Source organism: Thalassophryne amazonica, chromosome 2 (assembly GCF_902500255.1).
Source record: "Thalassophryne amazonica chromosome 2, fThaAma1.1, whole genome shotgun sequence".
Taxonomy (NCBI): Eukaryota; Metazoa; Chordata; class Actinopteri; order Batrachoidiformes; family Batrachoididae; genus Thalassophryne; species Thalassophryne amazonica.
Window position 1 is genome coordinate 154799129 of NC_047104.1, and position 26979 is coordinate 154826107.

Sequence of the window (26979 nt, forward strand, 5' to 3'; positions counted from 1 at the left end):
CTTTTGCTCAATACTTTGTTGATGCACTTTTGGCAGCAATTACAGCCTCAACCATCTTGAATATGATGCCACAAGCTTGGTGCACCTATCTTTGGGCAGTTTGGTCCATTCCTCTTTGCAGCTCAATCAGGTTGGATGGGGAGCGTCGAGATGTTCTGTCAGATTCAGGTCTGGGCTCTGGCTGGACAACTCAAGGACATTCACAGAGTTGTCCTGAAGCTACTCCTTTGATATCTTGGCTGTGTGCTTAGGGTCATTGTCCTGCTGAAAGATGAACCGTCACCCCACTCTGAGGTCAAGAGCACTCTGGAGCAGGTTTTCATCCAGGATGTCTCTGTACATTGCTGTATTCATCTTTCCCTCAATCCTGACTAGTCCCTCAGTTCCTGCTGCTGAAAAACATCTCCACAGCATGATGCTGCCATCACCATGCTTCACTGTGGGGATGGTGCCTGCTTTCCTACAGTCACTCTACCATACATGCCTTATTGGTGGATTGCTGCAGAGATGGTTGTCCTTCTGGACGGTTCTCCTCTCTCCACAGAGGAATGCTGGAGCTCTGACAGAGTGACCATTGAGTTCTTGGTAATCTCCCTGACTGAGGTCCTTCTCCCCAGATCGCTCAGTTTAAATGGGCGTTCAGCTCTAGGAAGACTCCTGGTGGCTCTGAACTTCTTCCATTTACGGATGATGGAGGCCACTGTGCTCATTGGGACTTTCAAAGCAGCAGAAATGTTTCTGTTCCCTTCCCCAGATTTGTGCCTCCAGACCATCCTGTCTCTGAGGTCTACAGTCAATTCCTTTGGCTTCATGCTTGGTTTGTCCTCTGACTGTCAACTGTGGGACCTTATATGTAGACAGGTGTGTGTCTTTCCAAATCATGTCCAATCAACTGAATTTACTCCAGGTGGACTCCAGTTAAGCTGTAGAAACATCTCAAGGATGATCAGTGGAAGCAGGAGGCTCCTGAGCTGAATTTTGAGCTTCATGGCAAAGACTGTGAATACATATGTACATATATATATATATTTTTTTTAGGTGTGTTTTATTTTTTTTAATAAATTTGCAAAAATCTCAAAGCTTTTTTCATATTGTTATTATGGAATATTGTGTGTAGAATTTTGAGGAAAAAATGAATTTAACCAATTTTGGAATAAAGCTGTTAATAAGATAAGATAATGCTTTTTTTGTCAGATCAGAGATCTGAAATTTGCCTTACAAATTCAGTAGCTCCGTTACAACACAATATGTAAACAACACAAATAAGACACAAGGTATAATTTGGTATAAGGTATAATATGTCAGCATGAATACTTTCCAGATGCACTGTATCTTGAAGAGGACCCTTTCATTTTGACTTTCTGGTGTAATCTGCATCATATAAAATTGAGGAAAGTGACCTCTGAGGGTCTGTTCCTGGTGTCGGCAAAAACTAGGGATGTGACAATATCCATACCAAAAAATCTTTCTGCTTTAATTTCAAATGTTGGTTTTATGATGAATTAAAAAAAAAAAAACACTGGTTAGAATTTTATTTTTTATTATTATCAAATAGCTTTTCATGAACCTGTAAAAGACTGTTTCTTAAAACTGCACGACTTCTTGACCACAGCAAAGTAAATGCAGCAGTCATTACATAACTGTTGTGAAAGTGTAGTGACATGGACCCACAACAGGGGGCGCAAATGAACGGCCAATAGATGAGCCAAAAAGTAACAATTTAATGTTGTGAAATGTGCACAACGAATATACAGACAATCTCAGAATATAATTACAGTCAATCCACAAAGGTGACGTGTGGGCAGGCTCGAGGATAGAAGACGTCTGTCCTGAGAAGAGCCGGAACCACACGATTTCCGCCGCCACAGAACCTGGTGAATACTGGAGCCGCCAAGTCCCGAATTCCCAGGTGATCACCGTACCCGACTGCCGGATCTGGTACTGCTGGCGAGAACAAAGACAGTCAAGTGTGGGTGTGTGTACACCCCGTAACAACAACGGTGGGAATGCCACCTCCACCTCTCACTCAATAACTTGCAGAGTACTGAAGATTCCTCAGGGAAAAGAGTGCCTTCTAGCGCTCGCTCAGCTTCCACTGACAGCGGTACCGGTACTCCTGCAAACACTCACAATATACAAACAATATTGTAAAACGGCTGAGGATATTACCTCCAATGAAGTACGATATCTCAGCAACGAGGTGGAGATGACGTCTGGTCTTTATGGAGTGAGATGATGTTGAGTAGATGGGTGACAGCTGTCAAGAGGTAATGAGTGACAGCTGTCACCCCCGGCTGTGTCCGTGGCGGCAGCGCCCTCTCGTGCCTGAAGCCCGCACTTCAGGCAGGGCGCCCACTGGTGGTGGGCCAGCAGTACCTCTTCTGGCGGCCCACACACAACAGTAACAAGAAGTCTGGCTGTGACATTAAAGAGTAATTATTTCTTTCTCATCTGCAGTGTCTCTTCAAGGTGCAAATGAGCGCCGGCTGTACAACGACCTGCTGAGAGAGTACAAACCTCTGGAGAGACCCGTCCACAATGACTCTCATGTGCTCCGTGTAGAGTTCAGCATCACCGTCAGGCAGATCATTGATATGGTACGGAAAGTGTGGCTGTTCATATGGCACACACATGTCCAACATATGATACCCAGCTGACTTTTGGACAAATGAATTATCAGTTCTGAAAAACATAAAAATTAAATACTTAGACTACCTTGTGGAAAATAACTCATAACCTTGGAAAGAGACATTTTTGCGGAACTGCATAGATCAATAAGAACCAGACATAAATACAATTTATTCTGTCTTTGCATTGACTTACCATAAGAAGACATATTTTTGATTTTGACATATCAGTGTTGCTCCAACTTCAAAGTCCTGTCGTGGTCCTTTTTTTGGTCGTCTCAGGATGTCTTCTTTTAGATAACACAAACTAATTGCAAGTGATTTGCTAGAAAAGGACACAACACTTTGGAATAATTCAGCCTTAAGCAAGATAAAATGCACAGAGTTTTTAAGTTTATTTAAGCCTTTGACACAGAGCTTATACAAACTGAGTCCTCTAGAGAGACTGAATATGTGACAACCGCGCTCATCTATTTATTGGAGACCCGCGGGCATCGCTCCTCCTTCGACTTTTTTTATTTATTTCATTCCCAAGACATGGTTTTCTATTGGAAGCGTCCTCTAGTGAACCCTAAGCAGGTGTTAGGCCATTATTTCAATGTGACAAACGCTCCCATTAAAACGTGAAGGATTTACAACTGATTTTTTTTTAAAAACCTTCGGCCACAGGTGCAGCTGGCCTGAGGCCCCCTGCACGTGGCCTGCGGGAAAGCACCTAAAAGGCCTTGGAAAGCCCCTGACAGACCGAATGACTAATAGAGCCCCTTTTTTGGGTTGAACACCTGCTAGTTCAGCCAGAGGACATACAGTTCAGATCAGGACACTTGATAGTTCATCATAGTTCAAATAAGGACCTAAAAATTCTTCTACAGTCCAGATGTTGTCATGTCTGAATTTCGTTGATATGATGGCAAAATGTGGTTTGGTTCCTCACACATATTTTGATCTATTTTTAATTTCTCTCAAAAAACAATAAGAAGTGGATGTATGTATTTATTTATTTATTTACACATAGTAGCAGATGTGTTACTTCATTTTAACATTCATTAAAATAAGTTGAATATAATATTGAATATCTATAGTAAATATCTATGTTGATCCAATGTTAGGATCTTGGTGTTGATCCAGTTTTCAAATCCAACATTTTCTACGTGGTCAGTGTCAGACTTCAACATGAATCAACATTGTTTACTGGGTTTGTGCACGGATCTGGGTTTCTGATTTGACAAACGCCCTACAAACTGAATAAAGCTGGCAACCCACTATGCAATGATACAACACAATGCAGAAACATATTTTAGAAGACCCATAGAACACGGCGCAGACAAACATGAGCAGGAGCTGTGCACTGCATAGTGCTGTGCAAGTTTTTCCATCTGTGGTAAAATAAATTAAACCACTAGACCATCACCTCCCCAAGAGGTGATGGTCTAGTGGTTAAGCGTTGGGCCTGAGACCAGAGGATCCTTGGTTTAAATCCCAGCCTGACCGGAAAATCACTAAGGGCCCTTGGGCAAGGCCCTTAATCCCATAGTTGCTTCTGGTGTGTAGTGAGCGCTTTGCATGGTAGCACAGTGACATCGGTGTGTGTGAATGTGAAGCATAATTGTAAAGCACTTTGAGCATTTGATGCAGATGGAAAAGCGCTATATAAATGCAGTCCATTTACCATTTAAACACATAACGACTTTTGTGAGTAAATATATTTCTAAAGGTGCTATTGACATGACATTTTCATCAGATATGGGTAACAACTCAAATAATAAATACACATAAAGAAACCAAAATAAATAAGTACAGAAATGAAGTTATGTGTAATATAATAATAATAATAATAATAATAATAATAATAATAATAATAATAATAATAATGTATATAATGTGAAATGGCACCAGGAAAAAGTATTGAACACCTGAAGAAACAAAGTGCAAAAAGACATAGAAAGCCAAGACACCAGCTGAAATCTGTCAGTAATTAGAAAGCAATCCTGCCCCTTGTCAGTGCAAATTAATATCATCTTATAAAATGATGAGTATAACCAAAGAGCTTGCTTAAGATCTTTTCAACCTTATTGTTGCAAAACATACTGATGGCACACCATGTTTTGAGGTCAAATGGCCCTGCACATCAGCCCAAAATCACCATACCAACAGTAACGTTTGGAGATGGAAACATCATGGTGTGGGGCTCTTTTTCAGCAGACGACATTGGCAAACTTCATATCACTGAAGGAAGGATCAATGGAAAAATGTACTGATGCTTGATGAAAATCTGCTGCCACCTACCAGGATGATGATGAAATGACTGGGCATTTCAGCAAGAGAATGATCCCCAGACACACAGCCAAGGAAACTGTTGGTTTCAAAGAATGAAAATAAAGTTGCTAGAATGGTCCAGCCAATCACCTGACTTCAGTCGAATGAAACATCTATGGAAAGAACTAAAGATTAGAGTTCATAGAAGAGGTCCACGGAACTTGCAAGATTTAAAGACTATTTCAGTAAAAGAATGGGACAAAATTATATCTGAGCCATGCATACAATTAGTTTTTCCAAACAGGAGACATCTTGAAGAAGACTTTTGTACGAAGTATTGAACAAATTTCAGAAAGTGTGTTCAATACTTTTTCCTGTATCATTCAATTTTATTACACATAAGTTCATTTCTGTCCTTATTTGTTTTGGTTTATTTGCATGTGTGGATTACTTGTGTTGTTACCAGCACCTGGTGATAGTTTCATGTCGGTAGAACCTTTTAGAAATATATTGACTGAGAAAAATGGTGACATGTTCAATACTTATTTTACCTGCTGTATTCTTTTCTTGCAACTTATACTGTGGAAAATATGGAAAATGACTTTATGTGCACTAGTAGTCTAACGGCTCATAGCTGATCTGCAGACGAATTGAAAAGTTAACATTTGTGATTTTGTGTCATGGTTGTTTTTAAACTGTGGTGGTGGTCCCCATATTTAAAAAGGCGGACCACAGAGTGTGTGCCAACTACAGGGGCATCACACTACTCAGCCTCCCTGGTAAAGTCTACTCCAGGGTGCTGGAAAGGAGGGTTCGGCCGATAGTCAAACCTCTGATTGAAGAGGAACAATGCGGGTTCCATCCTGGTCGTGGAACAACCGGCCAGCTCTTTACTCTTACAAGGATCCTGGAGGGTGCCTGGGAGTATGCCCACCCAGTCTACATGTGTTTTGTGGACTTGGAGAAGGTCTATGATTGGGTACCCCGGGAGGTGCTGCGGGAGTATGGAGTGAGGTGGTCCCTTCTCAGGGCCATCCAATCTCTGTACTCGCAAAGCGAAAGCTGTGTTCAGGTGCTCGGTAGTAAGTCGGACACGTTTCTGGTGGAAGTTGGCCACGACCAGGGCTGCACCTTGTCACCAATCCTGTTTGTGATATTCATGGACAGGATATCGAGGTGTAGTCGGGGGGAGGAAGGTTTCCGGTTTGGTGGGCTCAGGGTCTCATCACTGCTTTATGCAGATGATGTGGTCCTGTTGGCTTCATCAGCCGGTGACCTCCAAGACTCACTGGATCGGTTCGCAGCTGAGTGTGAAGCGGCTGGGATGAGGATCAGCACCTCTAAATCTGAGGCCATGTTTCTCAGCAGGAAACCGATAGATTGCCACCTCCGGGTAGGGAATACAGCCTTGCCCCAAGGGAAGGAGTTCAAGTACCTTGGGGTCTTGTTCACGAGTGAGGGGTCAATGGAGCGTGAGATTGGCCGGAGAATCGGCGCAGCAGGGGCGGTATTGCATTCGCTCTACTGTACTGTTGTGACGAAAAGGGAGCTGACCTAAAAGGCGAAGCTCTCGATCTACTGGTCAGTCTTCATTCCTACTCTCACCTAGTATGAGGTGAGAGTAGACCTCAGTGCTGCTTTTGATACTGTTGACCATAAAATTTTATTACAGAGATTAGAGCATGCCATAGGTATTAAAGGCACTGCGCTGCGGTGGTTTGAATCATATTTATCTAATAGATTACAGTTTGTTCATGTAAATGGGGAATCTTCTTCACAGACTAAGGTTAATTATGGAGTTCCACAAGGTTCTGTGCTAGGACCAATTTTATTCACTTTATTTCCCTTAGGCAGTATTATTAGATGGCATTGCTTAAATTTTCATTGTTATGCAGATGATCAATCAATCAACTTTTTTTCTTATATAGCGCCAAATCACAACAAACAGTTGCCCCAAGGCGCTCCATATTGTAAGGCAAGGCCATACAATAATTATGAAAAACCCCAACGGTAAAAACGACCCCCTATGAGCAAGCACTTGGCCACAGTGGGAAGGAAAAACTCCCTTTTAACAGGAAGAAACCTCCAGCAGAACCAGGCTCAGGGAGGGGCAGTCTTCTGCTGAGACTGGTTGGGGCTGAGGGAAAAAACCAGGAAAAAGACATGCCGTGAAGGGGGGCAGAGATCGATCACCAATGATTAAATGCAGAGTGATGCACACGGAGCAAAAAGAGAAAGAAACAGTGCATCATGGGAACCCCCCCACAATCTACGTCTAAAGCAGCATAACCAAGGGATGGTCCAGGGTCACCCGATCCAGCCCTAACTATAAGCCTTAGCGAAAAGGAAAGTTTTAAGCCTAATCTTAAAAGTAGAGAGGGTATCTGTCTCCCTGATCTGAATTGGGAGCTGGTTCCACAGGAGAGGAGCCTGAAAGCTGAAGGCTCTGCCTCCCATTCTACTCTTACAAACCCTAGGAACTACAAGTAAGCCCGCAGTCTGAGAGCGAAGCGCTCTAATGGGGTAATATGGTACTACGAGGTCCCTAAGATAAGATGGGACCTGATTATTCAAAACCTTATAAGTAAGAAGAAGAATTTTAAATTCTATTCTAGAATTAACAGGAAGCCAATGAAGAGAGGCCAACACGGGTGAGATATGCTCTCTCCTGCTAGTCCCCGTCAGTACTCTAGCTGCAGCATTCTGAACCAACTGAAGGCTTTTTAGGGAACTTTTAGGACAACCTGATAATGAATTACAATAGTCCAGCCTAGAGGAAATAAATGCATGAATTAGTTTTTTCAGCATCACTCAAGACCTTTCTGATTTTAGAGATATTGCGTAAATGCAAAAAGGCAGTCCTACATATTTGTTTAATATGCGCTTTGAATGACATATCCTGATCAAAAATGACTCCAAGATTTCTCACAGTATTACTAGAGATCAGGGAAATGCCATCCAGAGTAACGATCTGGTTAGACACCATGCTTCTAAGATTTGTGGGGCCAAGTACAATAACTTCAGTTTTATCTGAGTTTAAAAGCAGGAAATTAGAGGTCATCCATGTCTTTATGTCTGTAAGACAATCCTGCAGTTTAGCTAATTGGTGTGTATCCTCTGGCTTCATGGATAGATAAAGCTGGGCATCATCTGCGTAACAATGAAAATTTAAGCAATACCGTCTAATAATACTGCCTAAGGGAAGCATGTATAAAGTGAATAAAATTGGTCCTAGCACAGAACCTTGTGGAACTCCATAATTAACTTTAGTCTGTGAAGAAGATTCCCCATTTACATGAACAAACTGTAATCTATTAGACAAATATGATTCAAACCACCGCAGCGCAGTGCCTTTAATACCTATGGCATGCTCTAATCTCTGTAATAAAATTTTATGGTCAACAGTATCAAAAGCAGAACTGAGGTCCAACAGAACAAGCACAGAGATAAGTCCACTGTCCGAAGCCATAAGAAGATCATTTGTAACCTTCACTAATGCTGTTTCTGTACTATGATGAATTCTAAAACCTGACTGAAACTCTTCAAATAGACCATTCCTCTGCAGGTGATCAGTTAGCTGTTTTACAACTACCCTCTCAAGAATCTTTGAGAGAAAAGGAAGGTTGGAGATTGGCCTATAATTAGCTAAGATAGCTGGGTCAAGTGATGGCTTTTTAAGCAATGGTTTAATTACTGCCACCTTAAAGGCCTGTGGTACATAACCAACTAACAAAGATAGATTGATCATATTTAAGATTGAAGCATTAAATAATGGTAGGGCTTCCTTGAGCAGCCTGGCAGGAATGGGGTCTAATAAACATGTTGATGGTTTGGATGAAGTAACTAATGAAAATAACTCAGACAGAACAATCGGAGAGAAAGAGTCTAACCAAATACCGGCATCACTGAAAGCAGCCAAAGATAACGATACATCTTTGGGATGGTTATGAGTAATTTTTTCTCTAATAGTCAAAATTTTGTTAGCAAAGAAAGTCATGAAGTCATTACTAGTTAAAGTTAATGGAATACTCAGCTCAATAGAGCTCTGACTCTGTCAGCCTGGCTACAGTGCTGAAAAGAAACCTGGGGTTATTCTTATTTTCTTCAATTAGTGATGAGTAGAAAGATGTCCTAGCTTTACGGAGGGCTTTTTTATAGAGCAACAAACTCTTTTTCCAGGCTAAGTGAAGATCTTCTAAATTAGTGAGACGCCATTTCCTCTCCAACTTACGGGTTATCTGCTTTAAGCTACGAGTTTGTGAGTTATACCACGGAGTCAGACACTTCTGATTTAAAGCTCTCTTTTTCAGAGGAGCTACAGCATCCAAAGTTGTCTTCAAAGAGGATGTAAAACTATTGACGAGATACTCTAACTCCCTTACAGAGTTTAGGTAGCTACTCTGCTCTGTGTTGGTATATGACATTAGAGAACATAAAGAAGGAATCATATCCTTAAACCTAGTTACAGCGCTTTCTGAAAGACTTCTAGTGTAATGAAACTTATTCCCCACTGCAGGGTAGTCCATCAGGGTAAATGTAAATGTTATTAAAAAATGATCAGACAGAAGGGAGTTTTCAGGGAATACTGTTAAGTCTTCAATTTCCATACCATAAGTCAGAACAAGATCTAAGATATGATTAAAGTGGTGGGTGGACTCATTTACATTTTGAGCAAAGCCGATAGAGTCTAATAATAGATTAAATGCCGTGTTGAGGCTGTCATTCTCAGCATCTGTGTGGATGTTAAAATCGCCCACTATAATTATCTGAGCTAAGCACTAAGTCAGACAAAAGGTCTGAAAATTCACAGAGAAACTCACAGTAACGACCAGGTGGACGATAGATAATAACAAATAAAACTGGTTTTTGGGACTTCCAATTTGGATGGACAAGACTAAGAGTCAAGCTTTCAAATGAATTAAAGCTCTGTCTAGGTTTTTGATTAATTAATAAGCTGGAATGGAAGATTGCTGCTAATCCTCCGCCACGGCCCGTGCTACGAGCATTCTGACAGTTAGTGTGACTCGGGGGTGTTGACTCATTTAAACTAACATATTCATCCTGCTGTAACCAGGTTTCTGTTAGGCAGAATAAATCAATACGTTGATCAATTATTATATCATTTACCAACAGGGACTTAGAAGAGAGAGACCTAATGTTTAATAGACCACATTTAACTGTTTTTGTTATGTGTCGGACGCAGCTCGGAGAACCGACCAGCGTTTGAAAGACCCAGTATGAAATAAGCAGAGCACGGTACAAAGGCTAACTGAATTTAATACATAACAGTGATACATAAAAAACAAAGTGCGGTCTGGCGTGGTGCGCTCCCAGCAGCGCTAACGGTCCGGAGCCAGAAGCTGTTCGGACTCAAGGACCCCGCCGACACCCCCCAGGTGGCCGCAACAAACCGAGTCTGTGAAAGAAGGGACCATTATGTGAGTCCACACTCCACACACAGAGAGAACACTTAAAGGTGTACAAACAGCAAACACTTCCTGGCTTGATTACTAATCAACTTCCCAACCTGCAGGCATGGAACATCCAGTTCACAAAACTCCACTGCAGTGGAAGTCGATACATGACTAACATACAGCTCAATATAATAAGGTGTGAGGGACACCACATTTACTGACTGTATAAATGTTAGTCACAAAATCTAACGTACCTCAGGAAGTGTGCTGACGAGCGTGAGACCTCACCCCCTCCTCTTTCACAGACCGTGCATCAAACCTGGACGTTCTCTGCATCCATTGATGATGAGATGGCTCCCGAGACGACAATCTCACCCGTCTGGTCACAAGGTCGAGTCTCTGGCAAATACACACTGTGCACTCCAGTCTTAAATGCCACCATGTTCCAATCCATGCAGATGCACCACAGCTGTGAGTCCTGATGAGCCGCAGGTGATCAGGGTGAGGTCCTGATAAACTCAGCAACACAGCCACTCAGTTCCAAATGCAAACCACCTGGAAGGAGAAGCAAAGGACAGAAACAAAAAGGCAGCCAGGCCCCCCCAGCCATATAACAGTTTTAGTCTGTGGTGCAGTTGAAGGTGCTATATTATTTTTTCTTTTTGAATTTTTATGCTTAAATAGATTTTTGCTGGTTATTGGTGGTCTGGGAGCAGGCACCGTCTCTACGGGGATGGGGTAATGAGGGGATGGCAGGGGGAGAGAAGCTGCAGAGAGGTGTGTAAGACTACAACTCTGCCTCCTGGTCCCAACGCTGGACAGTCACAGTTTGGAGGATCCAAGAAAATTGGCCAGATTTCTAGAAATGAGAGCTGCTCCATCTAAATGGAGCAGATCATGGATAGATAAAGCTGATACCCAGCTTTATCTATCCATGAAGCCAGAGGACACACACCAATTAGCTAAACTGCAGGATTGTCTTACAGACATAAAGACATGGATGACCTCTAGTTTCCTGCTTTTAAACTCAGATAAAACTGAAGTTATTGTACTTGGCCCCACAAATCTTAGAAACATGGTGTCTAACTAGATCCTTACTCTGGATGGCATTACCCTGACCTCTAGTAATACTGTGAGAAATCTTGGAGTCATTTTTGATCAGGATATGTCATTCAATGCGCATATTAAACAAATATGTAGGACTGCTTTTTTGCATTTACGCAATATCTCTAAAATTAGAAAGGTCTTGTCTCAGAGTGATGCTGAAAAACTAATTCATGCATTTATTTCCTCTAGCCTGGACTATTGTAATTCATTATTATCAGGTTGTCCTAAAAGTTCCCTGAAAAGCCTTCAGTTAATTCAAAATGCTGCAGCTAGAGTACTAACGGGGACTAGAAGGAGAGAGCATATCTCACCCATATTGGCCTCTCTTCATTGGCTTCCTGTTAATTCTAGAATAGAATTTAAAATTCTTCTTCTTACTTATAAGGTTTTGAATAATCAGGTCCCATCTTATCTTAGGGACCTCGTAGTACCATATCACCCCAATAGAGCGCTTCACTCTCAGACTGCAGGCTTGCTTGTAGTTCCTATGGTTTGTAAGAGTAGAATGGGAGGCAGAGCCTTCAGCTTTCAGGCTCCTCTCCTGTGGAACCAGCTCCCAATTCAGATCAGGGAGACAGACACCCTCTCTACTTTTAAGATTAGGCTTAAAACTTTCCTTTTTGCTAAAGCTTATAGTTAGGGCTGGATCAGGTGACCCTGAACCATCCCTTAGTTATGCTGCTATAAACATAGACTGCTGGGGGGTTCCCATGATGCACTGAGTGTTTCTTTCTCTTTTTGCTCTGTATGCACCACTCTGCATTTAATCATTAGTGATTGATCTCTGCTCCCCTCCACAGCATGTCTTTTTCCTGGTTCTCTCCCTCAGCCTCAACCAGTCCCAGCAGAAGACTGCCCCTCCCTGAGGCTAGTTCTGCTGGAGGTTTCTTCCTGTTAAAAGGGAGTTTTTTCCTTCCCACTGTCGCCAAGTGCTTGCTCACAGGGGGTCGTTTTGACCGTTGGGGTTTTTACGTAATTATTGTATGGCCTTGCCTTACAATATAAAGCGCCTTGGGGCAACTGTTTGTTGTGATTTGGCGCTGTATAAATAAAATTGATTGAAAATTGATTGATATGGTCATGAGTGTTGGGTCATGACCGAAAGAACTAGATCGCGGGTACAAGCGGCCGAAATGGGCTTCCTCAGGAGGGTGGCTGGTGTCTCCCTTAGAGATAGGGTGAGAAGTTTGGCCATCCATGGGGAGCTCAGAGTAGAGTTGCTGCTCCTTCGCGTTGAAAGGAGCCAGCTGAGGTGTTTTATGCATCTGGTAAGGATGCATCCTGGCCGCCTCCCAGGGGAGGTGTTCCAGGCATGTCCATCTGGGAGGAGACCCCGGGGAAAACCCAGGACTAGGTGGAGAAATTATATCTCCACACTGGCCTGGGAATGCCTTGGGATCCCCCAGTCAGACGTGGTCAATGTAGCACGGGAAATGGAAGTCTGGGGTCCCCTGCTGGAGCTGTTGCCCCCGCGACCCGAACCCGGAAAAAAGCGGGTTGAAGATGAGTGATGAGTGGTTGTTTTTAAAGTGATAACTGCATTAATTTTGATCCAGTTGTGGTAAAATCACAGTCTGAGAGGATGTTAAAACAGCTGTACCTGAACATTGTGCAGTTATGAACACAGCCTGAAAAAAAAAAAAAAAAAAAAAAACATCCTCTGCTTCCAGAGGTGTCAAATACAGCTTCAGAAAATAAAAGTACAGCCACATATTTGTTGCATCTTCCCAATAAACCAGCTGAGTGTAATTAGTTCAGCTCTTCAGGCAGGTGGATGAGTTAATTATTGAGAACACCTGTTTTTGGTGCACAGGTCCAAGCAACACATGGGAGGGTTTTTACTTTCTGAAGCTGGATTTGACACCTCTGCCTGCTTCACTGATGTTCTTGGGGCTCCAGAGTCTGGCTTTCGCCATTGATTTCCTCAAAAGACACGTTGATAAATCCTCTGCAACAAACTCAAAACTGTTATGTTCAAACTGATTTTTTAGCAATCCTGTGAATCACTAAACTAGTATGTAGTTGTATAACCACAGTTTTACATGATTTCTTCACATGTGCGAGGCATTAATTTTGTTGGTTTGGAACCAAGATTATGCTCGTTTACTAGTGTGATTGGGGTCATTGTCTTGTTGAAACACCCATTTCAAGGGCATGTCCTCTTCAGCATAAGGCAACATGACCTCTTCAAGTATTTTGACATATCCAAACTGATCCATGATACCTGGTATGTGATATATAGGCCCAACACCATAGTAGGAGAAACATGCCCATATCACGATGCTTGCACCACCATGCTTCACTGTCTTCACTGTGAACTGTGGCTTGAATTCAGAGTTTGGGGGTCGTCTCACAAACTGTCTGTGGCCCTTGGACCCAAAAAGAACAATTTTACTGTCATCAGTCCACAAAATATTCCTCCATTTCTCTTTAGGCCAGTTGATGTGATCTTTGGCAAATTGTAACCTCTTCTGCACGTATTTTATTTAACAGAGGGACTTTGCGGGGGATTCTTGCAAATAAATTAGCTTCACACAGGCATCTTCTAACTGTCACAGCACTTACAGGTAACTCCAGACTGTCTCTGATCATCCTGGAGCTGATCAATGGGTGAGCCTTTGCCATTCTGGTTATTCTTCTATCCATGTTGATGGTTGTTTTCTGTTTTCTTCCACACGTCTCTTTTTTTTTGTTTGTTTGTTTTTTTTGTCCACTTTAAAGCATTGGAGATCATTGTAGATGAACAGCCTATAATTTTTTGTACCTGCGTATAAGTTTTCCCCTCTCCAATCAACTTTTTAATCAAACTACGCTGTTCTTCTGAACAATGTCTTGAACGTCCCATTTTCCTCAGGCTTTCAAAGAGAACAGCATGTTCAACAGGTGCTGGCTTCATCCTTAAATAGGGGACACCTGATTCACACCTGTTTGTTCCACAAAATTGATGAAGTCACTGACAATGTCACACTACTATTATTGTGAACACCCCCTTTTTTCTACTTTTTTTTACTAATAGCCCAATTTCATAGCCCTTAAGAGTGTGCATATCATGAATGCTTGGTCTTGTTGGATTTGTGAGAATCTACTGAATCTACTGGTACCTTGTTTCCCATGTAACAATAAGAAATATACTCAAACCTGGATTAATCTTTTAGTCACAAAGCACTACTATTATTCTGAACACTACTGTAACTGTAACGGGCAGATAGACAGATGTTGCATAATAACATCACCAACCCCTTTAAGTGGATTAATTTCCACTGTAAGCTTAAACTGTGCACTGTGTGGCACATAAGTGTCATGTGGCACACAGTGCCCCCTATACCTCCCTGAGCCTGGTTCTGCTGGAGGTTTCTTCCTGTTAAAAGGGAGTTTTTCCTTCCCACTGTAGCCAAGTGCTTGCTCACAGGGGGTTGTTTTGACCGTTGGGGTTTTACATATTATTGTATGGCCTTGCCTTACAATATAAAGCGCCTTGGGGCAACTGTTTGTTGTGATTTGGCGCTATATAAAAAAATTGATTGATTTGATTGATTGATATCGACGTGTTCAGCCTCGTTGGATCAGTTTTCTTCATTCTGAATGTGAACAGTCACCAGTTGGCTGAAAACAAGTATTTGAAGTTGCTGCTTTGACCCTTCTAAGGAAATTGTTAAAACGAAACACATTTTTTAATTTAAAATGTGACATTTGACCCACACATAATTCAACCTGTAATAAATATTTCATAGGCACAACTACTTAAACTGTATTTATTGATATTAATTCCACTTTTTCCCAAACAGGATGAGAGGAAACAGATTTTAACAACCAGCATGTGGCTAAATATGGTAAGACACCTTCCCGTATTGTTTTACATGCATTTTCCAAAGCCTAATGAATTTTGCCAGTGTGTTTAATTTCTGCACCATGTCACTGCATTGCATGAATTTATTTTGTCTGTTGTCATTAACTCTCCTACTGCAGCATCCCAAGTAGAGTGCACAAACAAGACTGAGAAAGTTTTAAAGTAAATCTCACTTTGAGAGTCACCTGGCTGCACAGTGAAAAAGAGTTTTCTTCATTTTCTTGTCCCCATAGTTTTGGAATGATGTTTACCTGCAGTGGAACGCAGCTGACTTTCCAGGTGTGACTGCTCTCAGATTTCCTGAACACCTCATTTGGAAGCCTGATATTTGGCTTTATAACAGGTAGGATTTGTACAGCCTCATGTGTAAGTCTGTGTCGAGTCATGACTAAAACTGTGTGTATGCAGAAACACGCATGTGCTTTCTTTTCCATAGAGATATAAAGCTGTGTGTATACATAGTTTCCCTTGTCTCCGTCAAACATTCACAACCTTACTGTCCAGTCCCATCTTTAGCCATTAATGGACATACACACTCCCTCGGACAAATAATTTGCCTACCCAAACTCCGTGTTTGAGCTGGACCAAAAGGCAACTTTCGGAAGTGTTGAAGAAAATGCAGAAGTGCTAAAATCTGCAGTTCCTTTAATGGTCACTTCAAGCTGTCCCCAAAGGCAAGTCTATCCACATACAGCCCAGTGTTTTGGTCTCTGAAGCTAGTTACCATTGTTAAACTTACCCTGGTTCTTATTGTAATGCTGTCCCATACAAAGTCAAACTATTTCTCCGATAGAGTTTATTCAAAGTCACGGCGAAAAACAGGCCTGGATTGTGAAGAACGTCTCTCTCGCAGGAGATCCATCCATTCAGAACCCCCAAAGAAAGAAACTGAAACAGTTTTCATAAAACACAACATGGACGTGACAAAGGCGGACCTCATTTCACAAAATCCTTCCCTTATTGGTGCCCTGTGGACATAGAGGGAGGTCCAGCCCATGGCCCAAAACCCACAACAATAACCGGGACATATTATAATTTATATTGTTACTTGAATCTCTTTGTTCTAAGTGGTAAAACCGGTTCAACCCAGTTTGACATGCACCTTTAAGAAAACAAAATCATATATAAACACACAAATGGATCTAACACCATGTTCATGACAACTGTGCGAGAGGTGAATTTTCTAACTCATTAATTATTTTAAGCCATAAAGTTATACAAATTAGAAGTGTGGTCATTTGGTGACAGTCATGGGTGAGCGACTAAGAGGCAGCTAGCAGCTGGCCGCTAACGCCTTTCTGAGCATGTTAATACAAATATCAGATAATATGGCTTGCTGTGCGGTTAATTATATGTCTGTGATCTAATATTTTTGGGAAGTAAAATTTTATGTTACTGGTATTTAAATTGTGTGTTAGCAGGTATCAGTAGCTGGGTAATGTTAGTGACACTGATAGTAGTATGGTTATTGATGATCAATGCTAGTTATAATTTTAATACTTGCATCCATCCCACCTGATATATGTTGGCTGATGATAAACCAGACATTCCCAAAAAAATCTTTTGCCTCTTGTTGCAGTAACAGGGATAAAATAGGTGTAGTTTTATCTTTAATGATGACAAAGATATGCAGCGAGAGATGGAACATTTAAGTGTAGAGAATCTTCCAGTTTTAATCGGGTAAACATGAATATCGTATTTTCTGGACTATAGGTAGCAGTTAAACTCTGGAAAATACAGTCATTTGTTTGATATTACAGAGAGAAATTAGGCTATATTGCCAGAAAAAGTTGATTTTAAGTAACCATCAGAGCCAGAGCTTGATGCTTTCATATAACACTGTGCAAAATGTTAAACCCTATGTCATTCAAATAAGTCAGTTGTCTATCTTGTTAAAAAAAAATTGTTTCATATTATGTTCTCACCTGCCACTGCAGACTGTTATGTCAGCTGATTGTTTTTCTTCTGTCAGTATGTGAACTAAGCATCAGAATGTGATTCTTAAAGCCTGTATCTGCATAAACTTAATAAAAACAACAAAAAAAGAACCACTGTCCAGTCCACAAAACATATTTGTTAATGAATCACCCTAACTCAGGTTATGGCTTGTTAGCTTAGCTAGCTTGGTGACCTCAAGATAAATAGGTGTGTTTGGGCTTCATTCCTCCTGGGTTGGCCAGGAGGTAGGTGGAGTGCACTGCCAACATGGCAACTTTGAAAGCCAACCTGTAATGATTTAACATGGCTGTGGACCCCTTAGCAGAGAACAACACAGGTAAGTAAGGAAAATAGCCTTTATTCAGCAACATAGAGTAGCCAGAGGTCTGTGTACACAGAAGAGGCAGTCCGTTTTTTTTTTGTTTTTTTTTTAATGTTGTCCACCTGGGCCATTGGGTTCCACATCTTGTCTTCCAGAGATTAAAGTTCTCCGTCGTTACCACAGATTTCTGTCAACTGGGCTGCCAAATGACCATATATGACGAGGCACATCAATTGTATATATTGATGTGTACATATAAATGGAAATAATTTCATTTCCACTTCACTGTATCAGGCTTGACTTGCTCAGAAAAAATATGTTGCACTAACAATCAGTCCTATTTCGTGTGTGTCACAATTTTAGCCGGATCTGAGCTTTGATTCGGGTTTCCCCTCTTTCTTTGATCCCCTTCATGTGCACCAGCCTTGATTTACTAGTTATTTTATTTCTGTCACGTGGTTATTCTCTGTTCTGTTTTGATTTGTCACTTTGTTTCTTTGTCGCTTTTCTTAATCTGGTCATGGTTCAGTTCCATTCTCATTGTATTCAGTCAGTCTGTATTGTCATTGTTTATCATGTAGTTGTCATTTGTTGTTCGTTGTTCCCATTTCTTATATGATCTTTTGTGCGTTAATATTGGGTTTTGTTTGTCACTTAGTCTCTGTCTTATTTTCTGGTCTGCTTAGTCATTTTTGTTTTCTTAGTCAGATCCTGTTCAGTTCATCTTGGTGCTTATGCTCATGTCTGATTTTAGTGCCTGTCATAGTAATATTGTATTCTGCCCTCGGTTTCTGTTTGCTCCGAGTTTCCTGTTTCCCACACGCCCTTCTGATTATGTTCTCACTCCACTGCACCTGCCATTATGTCTTTGTCCCTCACTTTGATTCAGTCTGTTTAGTATTTCCATTCACTCACACTCTTGGCACCTGTTCACGCATCTTTGTATCTTACCTCACTCCACCTTGTGTTGTCTCTCCTCACCTTCTTGTACTGTGCGTTATCTTTGTTCACTAGCCACGCCCCCTTTCTAGATTGTTCCTCACATGCACCTTGTTATCTCCTGTCCTATTTAATCACCTCTCAGTCACCACTTGCCCACCAGTTTTTGTTTGTACACTTCCTAGCTCTTGTTTCCTGTCCTGTTTTGCCTTGCCATGTTTTTTGAAATCTGCTCTGTGTGTTTGACTACACCTTCTGCCTCATCCCTGAATATTGTGATTCCTCGTGCCATGAACCCCTGCTTGATTATGACTGCATATTTGGCTAGCCCTGTTTGTACCTTTGCTCCGCTGACTGACAACCTGTGTACCAAACTTGAGCCTGAATTAAAAATGATGACTTCTTTTACACCTAAGCCACCCTCTTTGGGTGCCTGGCACCCACCCGGCTTGTCAGTGTGCTGGTTTTAGGAACATTATGTTACATGGTTAATTATGTTCTGCAATTTATTTATACATAAGAGTAAAGAAAGACAGTATTGGTGTAATCAATAGCTTAGTTAAATGAATAATCTATGAAACAGTAACTTCTGTATCACAGTGGAGCTGAAGGTCCATTTTCTAAAATACAGTTTTGTTAGTGATTAGATCTTCTTGGGTTGTACATTGATTTTGCCACTCAGGATGCAGTTAAATCTTTTTTTAAGTGCTTATACAATCAACATTCTCTACAGTGGAGAGGACCGGTATGATCCAGTTTTTCACACCAACATCGTGGTTCAACCCTCAGGCTTCTGCTCCTACATACCTCCAGGTAAGATTTAGAATTCACACCCGCTAAATTTCCTCTTGACTTTAATAAACCATGTTACATGCAGAAACATCACCTATTTGCATACTCCCACCATGAAGTTTGGTGGGCAAACCCCAAATAGCATATTCATAAAGTCAAACGTGCTAAATGGACAGCATGCGCTATTTCACACATTTTGCACTGCTGGTAACACAGCATGCATGTGCAGTGGTGTTTGCACACATTTTTACACATGCAAACCTTTAGTAAATCAGGCCCTAGGTGTCTTGTCCAGAGACACAGACATGTAGCATGAGTGGGATTTGAACCCAGATCTTCACATTGGCAGATCAGCACTTTATTCACTGAGCTACCTGGAATCCTTGGAAGATAACATCAATTATTTAAAAAAGTAAATTAATAATGAAGAAAGTAAGAAATAACAAAAAACAAGGCAAACAACCCCAAACCCACACTCAAAAAAAGTCAGTTACTATAAAATTGTGCAAATCTTGTATGTAATGAAAATCCATAACTTACAAATAGGTCAAAATATTGATTGTGACTGGGCACGTCACCTTTGAGCAGTGAAGCTCCTGGTCACATAGTGTCTGTCCCACTGTGGCCAGAATGAGAGGTCAGAAAAGATATAGGAGTTTTTAGAAAACCACCTATTCTTTCTCTTATTTATTTATTTATATATATATATAATACAAGGTCTGTCCGAAAAGTATCAGACCTTTTTATTTTTTTCACAAACCATATGGATTTGAATCATGTGTGCTTGCATGAGCCAACCTTGAACCTTCATGCGCATGCGTGATTTTTTCACGCCCGTCGGTTGCATCATTCGCCTGTGAGCAGGCTTTGTGTGAGCACTGGTTCTCCCCCTCTCGTTGGATTTTCATTGCGAGGGTGAACGATTTGGAGCTTTGCTGCATCAAATTTTTCCAGAAACTGAGGAGACAGCCAGGTGGAAACCATTCAGAAGATTCAGACGGCTTTCGGTGACGATCCTATGGGCATCACACAGATTAAGGAGTGTTACAACCGGTTTAAAGACGGCGCACAATGGCGGAGGGTGCGCCGCGCTCCGAGCGGCCATCGACAGGCTGAAACGACCAGATCATTTCCAAAGTGAACGCTGTGTTGATCGGGGATGTCGTCTGACTACCAGAGAAATTGCAGAAGAGGTGGACATCAGCACTTTTTCGGCACATTCCACTGTTACAGGAGATTTTGTAATGAAAGACGTGCGGAAGTTGGAAGTCTCACAGGACATGTTGTGACATGTCCAGCTCTTACACAATTCCTCGGATACTCACTCGACTGAAAAGCCACCGAAAGCCGTTTGAATCTTCTGAATGGTTTCCACCTGGCTGTCTCTCACAGTTTCTGGAAAAATTTGATTCAGCGCTGCTCCAATTGTTCAGACATTTTCCTCAAAATGAAAATACAACGAGGGGGGAGGACCAGTGCTCACTCAAAGCCTACTCACAGGCGAATGACGCAACCGACAGGCGTGAAAAAACTCACGCATGCACACGAAGGTTCAAGGTTGGCTCATGCAAGCACATGTGATTCAAATCCATAAGGTTTTTGAAAAAAATAAAAAGGTCTGATACTTTTTGGACAGACCTCGTGTGTATATATATATATATGAAAGGGAAGGGGAAAACAGTAATAGAAGAACAAACCTGCTCAGAACAGAAACTGAACAATACTGGAAGAACATCTGGGAGAAACAGGCATCACACAACACCAATGCCAAGTGGCTGGTGGACTTAAGAGCACAACACAGCCACCTCCTACAACAAGAACCAGTTGACATCACAAACACAGCCATCCAGCAAGGAGTCTCCGGGATGAAGATCTGGACAGCACCAGGGCCTGATATGATCCACACCTACTGGCTGAAGAGGATAAATCAAATCAAATCAATTTTATTTATATAGCGCCAAATCACAACAAACAGTTGCCCCAAGGTGCTTTATATTGTAAGGCAAAGCCATACAATAATTACGGAAAAACCCCAATGGTCAAAACGGCCCCCTGTGAGCAAGCACTTGGCGACAGTGGGAAGGAAAAACTCCCTTTTAACAGGAAGAAACCTCCAGCAGAACCAGGCTCAGGGAGGGGCAGTCTTCTGCTGGGACTGGTTGGGGCTGAGGGGAGAGAACCAGGAAAAAGACATGCTGTGGAGGGGAGCAGAGATCAATCACTAATGATTAAATGCAGAGTGGTGCATTGCGAAGCGCTCTATTGGGGGTGATACGGTACTATGAGGTCCCTAAGATAAGATGGGATGATTATTCAAAACCTTATAAGTAAGAAGAAGAATTTTAAATTCTATTCTAGAATTAACAGGAAGCCAATGAAGAGAGGCCAATATGGGTGAAATATGCTCTCTCCTTCTAGTCCCCGTCAGTACTCTAGCTGCAGCATTTTGAATTAACTGAAGGCTTTTCAGGGAACTTTTAGGACAACCTGATAATAATGAATTACAATAGTCCAGCCTAGAGGAAATAAATGCATGAATTAGTTTTTCAGCATCACTCGGAGACAAGACCTTTCTAATTTTAGAGATATTGCGCAAATGCAAAAAAGCAGTCCTACATATTTGCTTAATATGCGCATTGAATGACATATCCTGATCAAAAATGACTCCAAGATTTGTCACAGTATTACTAGAGGTCAGGGTAATGCCATCCAGAGTAAGGATCTGGTTAGACACCATGTTTCTAAGATTTGTGGGGCCAAGTACAATAACTTCAGTTTTATCTGAGTTTAAAAGCAGGAAATTAGAGGTCATCCATGTCTTTATGTGTGTAAGACAATCCTGCAGTTTAGCTAATTGGTGTGTGTCCTCTGGCTTCATGGATAGATAAAGCTGGGTATCATCTGCGTAACAATGAAAATTTAAGCAATACCGTCTAATAATACTACCTAAGGGAAGCATGTATAAAGTGAATAAAATTGGTCCTAGCACAGAACCTTGTGGAACTCCATAATTAACCTTAGTCTGTGAAGAAGATTCCCCATTTACATGAACAAATTGTAATCTATTAGATAAATATGATTCAAACCACTACAGCGCAGTGCCTTTAATACCTATGGCATGCTCTAATCTCTGTAATAAAATTTTATGGTCAACAGTATCAAAAGCAGCACTGAGGTCTAACAGGACAAGCACAGAGATGAGTCCACTGTCTGAGGCCAAAAGATCATTTGTAACCTTCACTAATGCTGTTTCTGTACTATGATGGATTCTAAAACCTGACTGAAACTCTTTAAATAGACCATTCCTCTGCAGATGATCAGTTAGCTGTTTTACAACTACCCTTTCAAGAATTTTTGAGAGAAAAGGAAGGTTGGAGATTGGCCTATAATTAGCTAAGATAGCTGGATCAAGTGATGGCTTTTTAAGTAATGGTTGAATTACTGCCACCTTAAAAGCCTGTGGTACATAGCCAACTAATAAAGATAGACTGATCATATTTAAGATCGAAGCATTAATTAATGGTAGGGCTTCCTTCAGCAGCCTGGTAGGAATGGGGTCTAATAGACATGTTGATGGTTTGGAGGAAGTGACTAATGAAAGTAACTCAGACAGAACAATCGGAGAGAAAGAGTCTAACCAAAATACCGGCGTCACTGAAAGCAGCCAAAGATAACGATATGTCTTTGGGATGGTTATGAGTAATTTTTTCTCTAATAGTTACAATTTTATTAGCAAAGAAAGTCATGAAGTCATTAATAGTTAAAGTTAAAGGAATACTCGGCTCAATAGAGCTCTGACTCTTTGTCAGCCTGGCTACAGTGCTGAAAAGAAACCTGGGGTTGTTCTTATTTTCTTCAATTAGTGATGAGTAGTAAGATGTCCTAGCTTTACGGAGGGCTTTTTTATAGAGCAACAGACTCTTTTTCCAGGCTAAGTGAAGATCTTCTAAATTAGTGAGACACCATTTCCTCTCCAACTTACGGGTTATCTGCTTTAAGCTGCGAGTTTGTGAGTTATACCATGGAGTCAGGCACTTCTGATTTAAGGCTCTCTTTTTCAGAGGAGCTACAGCATCCAAAGTTGTCCTCAATGAGGATGTAAAACTGTTGACGAGATAATCTATCTCACTCACAGAGTTTAAGTAGCTACTCTGCCCTGTGTTGGTATATGGCATTGGAGAACATAAAGAAGGAATCATATCCTTAAACCTAGTTACAGCGCTTTCTGAAAGACTTCTAGTGTAATGAAACTTATTCCCCACTGCTGGGTAGTCCATCAGAGTAAATGTAAATGTTATTAAGAAATGATCAGACAGAAGGGAGTTTTCAGGGAATACTGTTAAGTCTTCAATTTACATACCATAAGTCAGAACAACATCTAAGGTATGATTAAAGTGGTGGGTGGGCTTATTTACATTTTGAGCAAAGCCAATCGAGTCAAGACTAAGAATCAAGCTTTCAAATGAATTAAAGCTCTGTCTGGGTTTTTGATTAATTAATAAGCTGGAGTGGAAGATTGCTGCTAATCCTCCCCCTCGGCCCGTGCTACGAGCGTTCTGGCAGTTAGTGTGACTCTGGGGTGTTGACTCATTTAAACTAACATATTCATCCTGCTGTAACCAGGTTTCTGTAAGGCAGAATAAATCAATATGTTGATCAATTATTATATCATTTACTAACAGGGACTTAGAAGAGAGAGACCTAATGTTTAATAGACCACATTTAACTGTTTTAGTCTGTGGTGCAGTTGAAGGTGGTATATTATTTTTTCTTTTTTAATTTTTATGCTTAAATAGATTTTTGCTGGTTATTGGTGGTCTGGGAGCAGGCACCGTCTCTACGGGATGGGGTAATGAGGGGATGGCAGGGGGAGAGAAGCTGCAGAGAGGTGTGTAAGACTACAACTCTGCTTCCTGGTCCCAACCCTGGGTAGTCATGGTTTGGAAGATTTAATAAAATTGGCCAGATTTCTAGAAATGAGAGCTGCTCCATCCAAAGTGGGATGGATGCCGTCTCTCCTAACAAGACCAGGTTTTCCCCAGAAGCTTTGCCAATTATCTATGAAGCCCACCTCATTTTTTGGACACCACTCAGACAGCCAGCAATTCAAGGAGAACATGCGGCTAAACGTGTCACTCCCCGTCTGATTGGGGAGGGGCCCAGATAACAGCACTCCTTGTGGGCCTGGCAGTACAGATGGGTAGGTTACTAACAGCAGGTAGTCACCCAGATTGGCTAACACAGGGCAGGACAATCCTGATCCTGAAGAACCCCCACAAGGGTATGACAACCTCAAACTACCGGCCAATTACCTGCCTCTCCACAACATGGAAGGTCCCATCAGGCATGATGGCAATCAAGCTGAGCAGGCACACGAGTCAACACATAAGCACAGCTCAGAAGGGCATTGGAAACTATACCAGAGGGTCGAAGCGCCCAGCTAATGGTCGACCAAGCAGTACACCAGAACTTGAAGACCAGTCAGACAATCGTGAGCACAGCCTGGATTGATTACAGGAAGGACTATGACTCAATACCTCACACATGGATACTGGAGTGTGTGGCACTATGCAAGGCTAACAGTGCACTGATGACCTTCATCAGGAACTCAGTGGGACTGTGGAAGACATCACTGGAGGCCAACGCCAAACTAATCGCACGTCACCATCAATTGCGGAATATACCAAGGTGATGTACTGTCCACACTACTCTTCAGCATTGGCCTCAATCCCCTCAGCCAACTCATCACAAAGAGCAGCTACGGAGATCTATTCAGGAATGGAGTAACCATCAGCTACCTCCTGTACATGGATGACATCATGCTGTATGCCAAGAGTGAGCGTGATCCACCTCACCAGGATCTACAGTGATGATGTTGGGATGTCATTTGGAATGGATAAGTGTGGCCAAATAGTGGCAAAGAGGGGAAAAGGGGGTGAGGGGGTGGAGTTGCCAGAACACAGGACAGCTACAAGTACCTGGGAATCCCACTGGCCAATGGGAACCATGATGAATCAAATCAAATCAATTTTATTTATATAGCGCCAAATCACAACAAACAGTTGCCCCAAGGTGCCTTATATTGTAAGACAAGGCCATACAATAATTACGGAAAAACCCCAACGGTCATGAAGATGCAAGGTCAGACACAGCCTAACCCTAACCTCCAGAAGGTAAGACAGATGCTGAGAAACCAGCTCCATGGTAGGAATAAGATATGAGCTGTTTAAGGTGCAGCTCCATCCAGAGATGGGTGTGGTATTTGTGCTAGAGACCCTCCTGTCCTGTGCACCAACAGCATTTCCTGTATATTTGTTTTGTGAATTGTTCTGTAATTTTTGTCTGTGGCATGGCCCAAGCAGAGGGTCACCCCTTTGAGTCTGGTCTGCTTGAGGTTTCTTCCTCAGAGGGAGTTTTTCCTTACCACTGCTGCTCTGGGGGTTAGTAAGGTTAGACCTTACTTGTTTGAAGTGCCTTGAGGCAACTCTAACTTGTGATTTGGCGCTGTATAAATGAAAATAAATTGAATTACAAATTGAGCCATCAATACATACTCGTTCATCCCATTCATCATGGGATACCCAGCTGGGATAGTAAGTTGACCACAGGAGCAGATGGATGCTGCTGATGTCAAGACACCGAAACTCCTCATGAGATGCTTGGAGGTTTCCATCTAAACTCCAGCACCCTGAGGCTCCATGAGCAATGCAAGGAGGGAGGGCGAAGATTAGTGAGTGTCAGAACCACAATCGATGATGAGACAAGGAGCATCTATGAATATATCAGAAACATGGCCCCCAAGATCAGCTGCTACAAGAATGCCTCAGGCAGCTGAAAACAAAGAATGATAAGGAACAGGAGGAGGAGGTCTCATGGAAGACCATGCCCCTCCATAGGATGTACCATTGACAGAGAAGTGGCTGACATCAACAAGTCCTACCAGTGCCTACAAAAGGCCGGCCTAAAGGGCAGCACAGAGGCTCTGATTATGGCAGCACAAGAATAAGCCCTAAACACCAGATCCATAGAGGCAGGAGTCTATGACAGCCGACGGACCCAAGTTGCAGGCTGTGCAAATGCGCCCCAGAGACAGTCCAGCACATAGTGACAGGATACAGCATACACTGAGAGGCGCAACAAGTGTCGGGACTAATGCACAGGAACATATGTGCTGCATACGGATTAGAAATCCCCAAGTCCTAATGGGAGACGCCACCAAAGGTGGCTGACAATGACAGGGCTAAGGTCCTGGGGGACTTCAAATTCCAGAAAGACAAGCAGCTGCTCAAATACTGCCTTTTTCCTCCTGCCCCACTTCTCATGCCTTGAGTAAGCGAAACAGTAGAAGATCGTTTTCTTCTCCTCAATGGTCCAATTTACAGTGGCGTAGTTTCGTAGATTTCTTTTGGCCCTTTGAGGCTGTTGCTGCTGGAGTCCAGGATCAGAACTGTGCTGATCTGGTGGGTTATCCAGCTGAGTGCTCCAGCAGAAGAGATCATTCCCTGCAGCACTAGGAGAAGTTGCACCATTGCTTTCCTCACACACCCTGGTGCCTAGCACTTGGAAGACCAAGGACTGGTCAAATGACCAATCTACCTCTAAAGGCCCACAGGATGGTCAAATGACCAAGATCCCCTGTGGAGAGCTACTTCTGTTATGTAAACATGGAAGTCTCAGAACACCTCAGGGGAGGGGCTGAGTTGGCTAGCCACATTCTTGTGTTTGCATATTTAATGT

General features: G+C 42.0%; 1 protein-coding gene across 1 annotated transcript in view; it reads left to right on the top strand.

Moving 5' to 3' along the window:
* LOC117500988 (neuronal acetylcholine receptor subunit alpha-7-like) overlaps nt 1–26979 on the top strand; it is an 83557-nt gene that overhangs the window by 12124 nt on the left and 44454 nt on the right. The window contains exons 2-5 of the mRNA XM_034159783.1: nt 2458–2597; nt 15190–15234; nt 15485–15594; nt 19184–19263. Of these exons, the coding sequence (XP_034015674.1) occupies nt 2458–2597; nt 15190–15234; nt 15485–15594; nt 19184–19263 (375 nt within the window). The remainder of the gene's footprint in view (nt 1–2457; nt 2598–15189; nt 15235–15484; nt 15595–19183; nt 19264–26979) is intronic.